General features: G+C 47.5%; 1 protein-coding gene across 1 annotated transcript in view; it reads left to right on the top strand.

Annotated features, from left to right (window-relative positions):
• Positions 1 to 11568, top strand: part of FNDC1 (fibronectin type III domain containing 1) — a 102344-nt gene that overhangs the window by 37536 nt on the left and 53240 nt on the right. The window contains exons 11-12 of the mRNA XM_015406786.1: positions 646 to 711; positions 2448 to 2600. Of these exons, the coding sequence (XP_015262272.1) occupies positions 646 to 711; positions 2448 to 2600 (219 nt within the window). The remainder of the gene's footprint in view (positions 1 to 645; positions 712 to 2447; positions 2601 to 11568) is intronic.

The following is an 11568-nucleotide window of genomic DNA, read 5'->3' as shown; positions in this document are numbered from 1 at the left end:
CAGCAGGAAAGCCCCGTTATGGATACCTGCAAGCCAGAGTAGGCCTGCTAATAATTATATTAACCTTTGAGGGGAATCAGGGTGCTTTGTCTCACAGAGCAATGTTTTAATCAATGTGCATATACATCTGTGTACATTAGTAATCTGAAGCAAAGAAAGGACATGAACTATACAACACGGCCATGGATGCATCAGTTACAAAGACACCACAGCATGCAGGACTCAACCAACATGTGTAACAATAGTGAGATGGAGTGGTGGACATCCACTCATCCCTATTCAGTTTTGTGTCTATTTAAATGTGTATTGTGTTTATGTGTATATGTGTATATTACTACGCTTATGCGTAGTATTGTATTTGTGCTTTCTAAACTTTGCTTGTTATTTAGTGGCAGTATATGAACAAAGCACTTACTTGGGATAACTGATATAAATTGTCCCCAGAAGCTTACTAACACTACATCTAATTTTTTTAGGACCGATTCCTTTTCAAATCATTTTTTAAACTTCCCTGACCTCAAAGGGAGTCATATCTAGAAGGAGTGTTATTGTTTGATTCATTACAGTATATGTAATTTGTTTTAAATAAAATCATGGGCCAAGAGAGTGTCTGTTCATTGTTTGGATGTCTTCTTCCTTCCGTAGATATATTCTCAGGACATGATGCTGATGTGGTGGCAACTACGGAGTCATATGTGGTATATGATGAAGGTAATTATACTGGACATTCCTTTTTCTAAAAAAATAAATGTGGTGGGTCACAGTTCTTTCTTGTTCTCTTGCAGAAAAGTATTCCCAAGAATGCCCTGGCATCTGACAGATGGGTCCCAGCAAACATAAATGTACCTGAAAAAGGAAACTTGTTCTCAGTATTCCCAAGCACAAACTAGACATGGCAATGGCAGATCCATTGACCGAGAAGAGAGGGATAAGGGAGTCCATTTTATTAGCTAAATATACATGAATGGTTGAGGAATTCAGAAGCTTCCTGTCCTTCCCACTGTCCTTTTGTGAGGAAAAAAATGCTGTGGTTGGGGAAGGGAACAGATTATGAGGAGATAAGCTTTAAGCAGGCAGCGGGGCTAGCACCCACTATCCATGAGCTTCTTTGGTTTTAAAAATTGGATCTGATCCAGTTTTATTTCTTTCTGTATGATTGTGATTAATCTGTGTTTAAACCTACAACTATAGTATTCTCATAGTTTGGGCACAAGTCAATATTGTTTACCATTTTTGTGTCCTGCCTAGAGATGTAAAATTTCCAGAAATTTTGAAGCTCGGAAAAAAACCCAGGTTTTTTCCATTTCCCCCCCAGAAAAAAACAGAAATTTTCGGGAAAATTGAAAAAATGCTACTTTTTTCTTTTTTCTTTTCCAGATTGAAAGTCATTCTGTTACTTTAGGAACATAAAATATGACTATGGACAATTTTATTTGGCATGAAATTATCACAACTAGCATATTAAAAATATAGTGTATCCAAGGAATTATTACAAAGATAATTTACTTTTTTAATACTATTTATTTGTAATTGTAATAAATGGAGCAACAGTCTCCTAAACTGTTTACTAGTTTATGTGGAACAGACAAAAAAACCTCCACAAAACAATTTTTAAAAATCAAGAAGTAACAATTATTTGAACACCTTGTCTTAAAATATTTTATTCATCATGTTAAAATAAAATGATCCATAATCATTTTTTTTGTTTTCTTTTTTCAATTTTTCCAGTTTTTCGGAAAAAAACAAAAAAGGCTTCAGGGAAAAAACAGGTTTCCCCCCCCCCCAATTTTTTCCGGGTTTTTTCTGGGCCTTCACATCTCTAGTCCAGCCTCCAAAGAGTGCAGAGTGGTATCTATAGAGCTGATTCCATTTTATGCCTACAGCCCTGTCAGTTGATAGGTTGATGAGGCCTGAGGCCATCCAGGAAATTTCATGGCTGAACAAAGTATTGGACTCTGGTATCCTAGTCTAAGGCCAACACTTTGTTAATTAAACTGCACTAGTTCCAGATTGCCTTACTAGAGATAGCACACTCATGTTCTTCTTGTTGAATTCTAGCCACTGTCCTTTGCTCACACCACTTTACATCTGCCATGTAGTAAATTATAAAAGAGCTCCATATCTACCCAGTACCTGTTTAAGGCACATATTGTTTTGATAATTTGCATGTATTAGAGGAGGCAAAATTTGTCTTATATGAAACACAGTTTAAAGAACAAAATGGACATATCACATTGGCAAAGGATGTGTTGTGATGACAACTAATGTAATTTCCAATCACACTTCTTGGGAATAGAGTACTAATATGGCTGGGGAAATGAATGGCTAACAGTTCTAATCCTTGAGTGTATTCTTGCACTAGAATGAGCCAGGGCATTTTAAACATTACATTCTTCAACCTACACTACATTTATAAGAACTGATGTTTTTCATCATTTTTTGCCTAGATTATGAGTTTTTTGAGACCACTTTGCCTCCATCCACGACTACTACCACCACCACTATGGAAGCACTGCCTGAAATTGGCTTTCCAGAGTTCAGCAATGGTGACTCTGATCCTCTGTCAAAATATGATGCTGCTGGGAAAAAACGCTTTAGTGGTAAGTAGTAAAATATATTCTCTTTTGTGTTATAGGCATACCATTCCAGATCAAAGAAAAGGCTAGTTCTCATGATCATCTGTGATTGCGTTTTTCTTCATGTGGAAGGAAGATAAAGTACTAAGTGAAACTGGTTGGGGACGGTGATAGGACTCTGCAGATTGTAGGAGCAGCCCCCTCATTGCCTGTCTGGTTCCTGAAGCTCTAGGTGAATGATTTGCCCCCTTTTGCAGCCTGATTTTGTTATGTTTCCGTTTCCATCTCCTTTAAACATATTCTCAGTTGTCCGCATTCTGTGCCTCTGAAAAGCATGTTCTGCTTTCATTGGTACATTTCATTTATTGTTTATGACATAATATTTTTGCATGCCTAATATTAGGAATATTAGGAAATTCCTATCCTGTCTGCGCATTGCCCCATTTGTCTGCCTGGATTGTAAACTTGATGTTTAAGTGGCTTTTAGGTGGAACAAGTGGTGGACTTGACTCTTGTGAAGGGAGGATGTCATTTCCCCTCCCCCACTATTACCTATTTTCTTTCCCTGAAAGCCCCCATAACCTCTCCCCTTCTCTTGCTTCCTTTTGTCCTTCCCACCACAAGCCAACCTACCTTTATCTGTCTCCTACCTTTATTTGTCTTCAGCTTTCCCTTCCTTCGTCCCTCTGGTGGCTCCTCTCCTGAAAAAATCTGGCTACGTTGCACAGTGCTAGTCAGCAGGACAGACTGGGCCCAGTTGTGCAGTGGGGAGCCTGCAAGGAATTGCAGGGGGGCACTTCATTTTTCTGTTATCCCCCTCCCCCCACTAGTTCTTCTTTCTCTACTTCCTTCTCTCCTTCCCACCTACCAACTTTATCTGCTGGGAGGATTGTTGATGTTGCCTAGCAACTGCCACAGTGGCTACTGTAGAAGGCTATAAGTTTGAACCTTACCTACTGTTGTGTCCCCAGCTTGGTTCCTAACACAATAGGGGCCAAGACTCCTAGGTCACCTTTAGTCCTCCAATTGGACCTTTGGCGGGACGTTTAAACCCTCCAATAGGACTGTGGGTGTGTCTGGGGTGGGTGTATATAGTTGGCCCTTGCTGGCCAGTATTTGTCTTGTGTGTGTCTACAATAAACGTGACTTGTTCAGCATGTCGTAGTCCACCTCTCCATGCATAGAACCCAGTACTTTTCATTGGCAATGAGGATGGCCCGCTGAGCGAACCAAACTGCCAGGCACCCACGGAAGACAATGCACGATGATGAGCAACGAAGGTGAGCAAGCCGCTTCCCTGCCTCAACTGCGCAGTAGGATGGCAGTCGCTCCGGGAATGAGGCTGGTTCCCCTATTCGATCCAGCCCGTCCACATCAATGGGGAGCATGGGTCATTGGCCTCAAGTCCATCCTGACCTTCTACCAGGTCACAGACGAGGCCAGGAAGAAGGGCTTCCTCATCAACTCATGTGGTCCCACAATCATAGATCTGGCTCAACACCTCCTGTCCCCAGTGACCCTGGAAGAGGCAACGTTCGAGCAGATCATGACAGAGCTTCAAAATCGCTTCATCCCGTGACCATCGGAGATGTCACACCACGTGGCCTTCCACCTCAGGAACCAACAGGGCCAGGAGTCCGCCTCCAATTTTCTGGCAGAGCTTCGCCGCCTCACCTCCAAGTGTGAGTTCGGGACTCACTTAGACACGGCTCTCAGGGACCGCTTCATCTGCAGCCTCCAAGAGGAAAAGCTCTGGTGACGGATCATGGAGACGGAGAAATGTATTCTCTCTTCCGCCTTCTCCACGGCCACCGCATGGGAAAGATCACATCCGTCAGCCGCCGGGCAACCAGCCAGCCATCGGTCCACAGCCACACATCAAGCAGGTACTGACATTGGTGACAACGACTGTGAGGAGGTCTACCGGACCCAACAACCCCCATGACAAAAGGAGACTGGGTTGGGCCCGCGTTTCACCCAGGTCGAGGATTCCGCCAGACCAGAGTGCACTAGCTGCAGAGACGAACACAACCGTAAGACATGTCGGTTCAGGGACGCCACTTGCCGGAACTGCGGGCGCTCCGGCCACATCGCATGGGCTTGCCAGTCCAGGGGGGGCCATGCCCCGCACATGCAGCTGCCCCAGCGCTGCTGGGCCATCGCACACTATGAGGCGGATACTCGTTGAAGTGAAGCAGGAGAAGTGCCACCTAGGGGTCCCCGTGGTTGACTTCTTGGGGTTCCAGGTTGATGCGGATGGCCTCCATCCGGTGAAGGACAAGGTCAAAGCCGTCATCGAGTCCCCTACACCCAAGTACAAGGTGGAACTTCAGGCGTTCCTCGGCCTACTGAATTTCTACCACGCCTCCCTCCCCCACAAGGTGGCGGCCGCTGCACCACTTATTGGACAAAAAAGTGCTGTGGTCCTGGGGCCCTCGGGAGGTTCAGGGGGGTCAAGGCGCTCTTAATTTCAAACACAGTGTTTGCGCATTTCGATAAATCCCTGTGGGTGATTCTGGCCTGCGACGCATCCCCTTACGGCGTGGGCACCATGCTGGGTCACCAACTCCCTGATGGCCACAAAGTTCCCGTGGCCTATTACTGTAGGACCTTGTCGGCTGCAGAGCAGAACTATGCACAGATTGATAGGGAGGGCCTGGCGATCGTGGCAGGTATCAGGACGTTTCACAACTTCTTGTACGGATGACCCTTCACCATAGTGATGGACCACTGGCTGCTTCTTGGACTCTTCACGGCCGACAAACAGACTCCCCAGGTTCTTTCCCCGTGGGTCCTCCGCTGGTCCCTCTTTTTGGTGGGCTACAACTATCGCCTGGAATACCGCCCAGGGAAAGCAATGGGGCATGCAGATGTCCTCAGCTGGCTGCCACTCCCTTCAGTTGATGCCGACCCGGCTCCCACCCATTGGATCCTCCTGCTTGAGGACCTCCCCGAACTGCCCCTGCAAGCCGCTGATGTCACCAGGCGCTCAGCTGGAGACCTTGTCATTTCCTGGGTTTGGGGCAGGGTGGTGAGGGAGTGGCCCGCGGCCTCTGCGGCAGTGTTCCCTCTAAGCTGAGTTAGTGTGAGCTAGCTCACAGTTTTTTAGCCTCCAACTCACACCTTTTTGTCTTTGCTCAGGAAGGGATGGCTCCAGAGCAACCTAATTTCTGCAGAAGCCAAATTGCTTACTCACAACTTTAATGCCAGTAGCTCACAAAGTAGAATTTTTGCTCACAAGACTCTACAGCTTAGAGGGAACATTGCTCCGTGGGTCTGGAATTCACAGCCTTCGCTACCTGCAAGAATGAACTCTCGGCCTACAAAGGGTGCCTACTGTGGGAGGATAGAGTCGTCGTCCCTAACGTCCTGTGACACCTTGTCCACACCGCACTACACAAGGCCCACCCGGGAATAGTCCAGATGAAGGCCCTGGCCCGGAGCTATGTATGGTGGCCAGGGATCGATGCAGAGATTGAGTCCTGGGTGCGGAGATGTCAGGCATGCCAGGCGGTCTGCCCGAATCCACCGAGTGTACCCACTCAGACCTGGGAGTCCACCCACAAACCGTGGTCCTGGCTACACATAGATTTCGCTGGCCCTTTTCAAGGACTGCTCTTCTTAGTCACCGTGGACTCGTACTCCAAATGGTTGGAGATTAGCCCCGTCACCACCATGTCCTCAAAGGCCATCATCCGCGCACTGCGCCGGATCTTTGCGACCCATGGATTGCCAGACACTATAATCTCCGACAGTGGAACGGTCTTTACTTTGGAGGAGTTCCAAGAGTTCCTCCGGAGGAACTTAATTCGACACGTGAGGTCTGCACCCTTCCACCCCGCAACCAACGGACAGGCAGAGTGGATGGTGTGGATGGCAAAAGAAGCCCTAAGCTGGATCTCGGATGGGGATGGGGAGTTCTGACTAGCCTGTTTCCTTTTAACCCAGCGGACCACTTCAAACCCCATCAATGGCCGTTGCCCCGCCGAACCAGAAGAAGAGCCGCCGCTGCAGAGTATCCAGGACGACCGCCCAGAGCTGGTCACAGTTGACCCCATTCCGGCACCTCGGCGTTCCCTGCGAGAGCGCCAGCTGCCAGCCTACCTACAGGACTATGTGACTTAGGCTAGACCTGAGGCTTTTCTCAGGCTTATAGAAATATCAGTCTTGTATGTTAATTGCCGGAGTCTCTGGATTTAAGTATCCACAGTTGGGGACATGTTGAGAATTAGGTATATTCATAATAAAATTAGCAGTATATTTGACCATATGACTCAAAACAATTTTTGCTTTGAGACTTCAGAATTCTAAGAATGTACATGTCTTATTGCTGAACAGCCCTTTGAGGATCCATAATTAAAGCTGATTTAATGGTTGCTTGAATATTCTTCTGGTATCCTAGCAAGCATCCCCAGCCTTGTTCAGCCTGAGATGGTAGGAAAATGAGGTACACTACAAAATGGCTGTCATGGAAGTGGATCCAATCTTGGAATGGCTGCCATAAAAGAAGAAGAAGAAGAGAAGAGATTGGATTTATATCCCGTCCTTCACTACCCAAAGGTGTTTCAGAGCGGCTTACAAACTCCTTTCCCTTCCCCTCCCCACAACAGACAACCTGTGAAGTGGGTGGGGCTGAGAGAGCTCTTCACAGAGACTGCTCTTTTTCAAGAACAGCCTTTATCAGAACTATGGCTTGCCTAAGGTCATCCAGCCAGGTGCAAGTGGAAGAGTGGGGAATCAAACCCAGTTCTCCCAGATTACAGTCCACGCACTTAACCACTACACCAAACTGGCTCTCAGTTGCACAGTGGCAGGACCAGTCTCAAAATGTTGGGAGGTTTCAAGCCAAGCATCAGCATACAGCGAAGGCAGCTGCAGACACACAGGTGATTCCTTCTTCTGATGTAGCTCCTGTGCCAAGGAAATGCAGGAAAATTAGGCCTGGCTCTCTTCTTTGGAGAAGAGGTGCTGTTTGATTTCAGATTGTGAACAAAGAGGGGAACAATCACGGGAAAATTACGGACCGAGAGACACAGGAGAGTCTGTGTTTTCAACGAGGCCAAGAGTGCATGACTGTGATATGCCTATGTAGGGTGAGCTCAGCACATTGCTAGTCCTTCACCCGGTAGGGAACAGCCCACAGTGACTCTGTAGATGCCCTGGCCTGAAATGCTGGTTTGCAGCGTGCCTTGGCAGGGAGGGCGGGGTATACATTAAATAAAAATAAATAAATAAAAATTTATAGAGTTGCATCCCCCCCCCCCTCCTCCAAGGAGAATACCAGAGGTTGGGAAGATTAATAGAATTTCCAGTGTTGGAAAACGTATGCAAAATCAGACAATATGCTATACAGGCTGTTTAAGGGCTATGAGTAGAGGTAGGTAATTGCAGAAGAGAAGGCTTTATTTCCCACTACTATTGTGTCAGCGTGGTGTAGTGGTTATTATTGAGGGGCAATGTGGTCTGTTGGTTAAGAGTGGTGGACTCTAATCTGGGCAACTAGGTTTGATTCCCCACTCCTCCACATGAAGCCTGCTGGGTGACCTTGGGCCAGTCACAGTTCTCTCAGAACTCTCTCAGCCACACCTACCTCGCAAGGTGCCTGTTGTGGGGAGAGGAAGGGAAGGAGATTGTAAACCACCCTGAGACTCCTTAGGGTAGAGAAAAGTGGGGTATAAAAAACAACTCTTCTTGTGTCGGCTGAATCTTGTCCAGCAAAGCTATTTAGGGTAGTTCAGGGCTTAATGTCCTCAGCACTGAACATTCTTGTTTCTGATTTGGAAACTGACTGGAACACTTTTGCTTGATTCATTGTGAATACAATCTCTCTTGTCCGGTCTGACGTAGATGCCCATGTGAGAGTAGATCCTGTGTTTAGGGATACTGATGGTGACCTCTTGTCAGTGTGCCAGCATGATATAGTGATCAGAGTATCTGACTAGAACCTGGGAGAGCCCAACTTGAATCCCCACTCTGTCATGGAAACTTGCTGGGTGACCGTGGACCAGTCACACACTCTCAGCCTAACTTTCCTCATAGGGTGGTTGTGAGCATAAAATGGGAGGAGAGAAGAATGATATAAGCTTCTTTGGGTCCCTGCTGGGGGACCAAGGTATAAATGCAGGAAGTAAATAAGAGTCCTGTGGATAGCTTCAGATTGGTTTTGTTGTGTCCGCTGACTGCCAATGGGGGCCAGTGAACACTCCAGAGCTTGACTCTGGAGGAACAATGGGGATTGGGCTCCTGGTCTCTCCACTGGGGGACCAATAGGATCGTGGTGGGAGATTTAAACCCACCAAGGGATGTGTCCCCAGGTGTGTATATAGTTGGCCAGCCGGCCGTTTGTCTTTGTTGTGTACCAGTAAACCATGCTGAGCACCACATCGGTCTCAGTGGTTTTGACACACGTTCAACCCACTACACAATAGGTTTCTCTGACTGATGTCCACAAAGTGCTTGGGGTTGTGAAGGACACTTCTTACACACAGGATCCTTGCCCATCCTGGCTATTAAAAGCCTACTGAAAGCTCCCCCCCTTCAAGCCGCAAAACTTAGAGAAGGAGCCTAGGTAAGACAGCCCCCAAGGCAGTCCTCATTCCCAGCCCTGGGCTGAAAAACCCAAAGGCAGACCCCTTGACCCCAGCAGGAAAGGTGCCATACAGTGCTCACCAAATCTGTTCTCCCTTTTCCCCACACTAACCTCCTAAATTACCAATCCTATTTAACAGACCCACCAATCTTCCCATAGTCCACTGCCAACAGTACAGGGTAGGCAAAAGCCTCCCTCCTCCCTGCCAATCCAAAGAGGAGCGAAAAATTCCTGACCAGTTCTCAGAAAGGTGATCAGCCAAAGCCTACACTGCATACAGGGCAGGAGGGTGGACAGATCTTGCAGTGAAAGAGGAGGAGGTGGGGCAGAGCCGCCTTAAAAACCCTGCTGTCTCTGCCTGGATCCCACAGCGTCCAGCGTCACCCCAGCCTCCTCCTCCTTCCAGGGAGGCAAAAGTGACCCCCGCCCGCAACAGCCTCTTTGGGCTCCACAGTAGAGGGCAGCTGGATTAAGAAGTTTTTCTTAACAAAAATAATCCCATACACATGAGAGAGAGAGAAGGAAAGCAAAGAGTCACTGACACTGCTTTAAGCGTAACACTCTCCTTGGTTGTAATTACAAACATCTGAATTCCCAGTTTATAAAATAATGCATATTTGTTTCATTTAAGTTAATGAAGGGAAGCACTCCTTTAAATTGAATTTAAGGCATAAAAATCCCATTATTATTTTTTTTTTAAAGGTAATTTCCTAAAGTTTTTGCAGCCACGGGAGGTAGAAATCTTACCTCACATTTGAAATTTCACTGTACAGAACAGTAGAATAGGCAGATAGCAGAGGGTCTCCTACTTACCTTTAAGAACAGATGTAATTTCTGACCTCAAGGAAACGTTTTTTTAAAAGCATTTGGCGGTGTATTTGAACCAATAAAGTCTTCTTCTTTGCCAGTTTAAGGCTTACTTATTTGCTTCTGAGTTTTTATTGTGTCCATAATATCCATGAAAATATCCTCTGCAAAGCTGCCCTGCAGCAGGGCTGCCATATCCAGGTTGGGAAATTCCTGGAGATTTGGGGGCCGATCCTAAGGAGGACAGAGTTTGAGGAGGAGATTGAGTGCAGCAGGGACGTGATGGCACAGAGTTCACCTTCCAAAGCTTCCAGTCTCCAGGATAATTGGTTCCAGGCCCATAGCTACAGTGGGGCCTTTCAGGGCCCAGCCCCCTTAATTGCCTGCTAAGGCCTCATGACTTTCCATCCAGACCAGGCCCCCCCAACTCCCCCCCTTCCCAAAGCACAGCTTGCTTGAAAGGGAGGCAAGGTGTAGCATCTGCACCCTCCAGCCCTTCCAGAGGCGGGGCAACTTCCCTACCTGCCCTACCTACCGGCTGCTGGCATTTACTTGTTTCCCCTCCCTGGTCTGAGCTTGATGGCATCTAAGACATTCCTCCACACTCAGAAGCCCTTCACCTCCCCTTCCCACCTCAACTCGTTGAAATGAATCCTGGGACGGAAACTTTGCCCCTTTGAGACTGTGGCTGCTAGGCCTGCATTGTCCATGAGCCACTTCCTCTGCTCCTCAGACTGGCTGCACTTTGCAACACTTGGGGGGGGGTGTTGCCCTCAGGGCTTCCTTTCGAGACTGACACAGGGGAAGCTGTTAAGTCCGGCGCTTAACAATGAGTCGGAGAGTGATTTCAGCAAAGACTCAAGTTTATTCAGCTCTTTGTTCACTTCTTCGACACGGTACAACATCTGATAGCCCGAACAGTTTGCCCATTGAAACTGCCCGGTATTTAAACATTCCCGGCTAACATAGCCACTCCCACTATACACATAACAACCTATCAGGTTGAGCGCATAAGGACCAATCACAAACGTTCCCGCTTGCAGCTTGCTTGAATGTGATTGGGTCGTGAGTCTTGGACTAGGATGCTCTGTCCAAGACGAAGCTTAACATTGCTTCCCTATGTGATGATTCACATAAAACCTCCTGTACTCATGGCAGCTATGAATACATTACAATTCCCTCCCCCCTAAGCAAAAATACCTCAAGAACAGTCGTAATCACTTAGGTAGGTGGGTGCACGTCTCGTTCTCTGAGACCTACGAGGTGAACTCGTCTCAGGGCATCTGTCCCTCAGTGGTACTCCGTTTGACTCTGGGACCTCAGAGTCAGGAACGTCCCCGTCCGTTGCATGCGGTACAAAATTAGGGGTCTGCCCTGTCTCTTGACCGCTACCGTAGCCCTCAGGCTCTACAGTACCTGCCTCTTCTAAAGGCCATGGGGGTTCCTCTGCGGACTCAGCCGGCTGCACGGTAGGACGGTCAGTTGCCCACCGCTGCCTCAGCTGGTCTATGTGCCTACGCCACTTGCGTCCATCTGCAAGCCGTACCACATACATTCTAGTACCGATAACATCGGTGACAGTGGCTGGAAGCCACG

Source organism: Gekko japonicus, unplaced genomic scaffold (assembly GCF_001447785.1).
Source record: "Gekko japonicus isolate JY-2015 unplaced genomic scaffold, Gekko_japonicus_V1.1 scaffold655, whole genome shotgun sequence".
NCBI lineage: Eukaryota > Metazoa > Chordata > Lepidosauria > Squamata > Gekkonidae > Gekko > Gekko japonicus.
The sequence above is the reverse complement of the archived record's forward strand: the minus strand, read 5'-3'. Positions and strand labels throughout refer to the sequence as shown.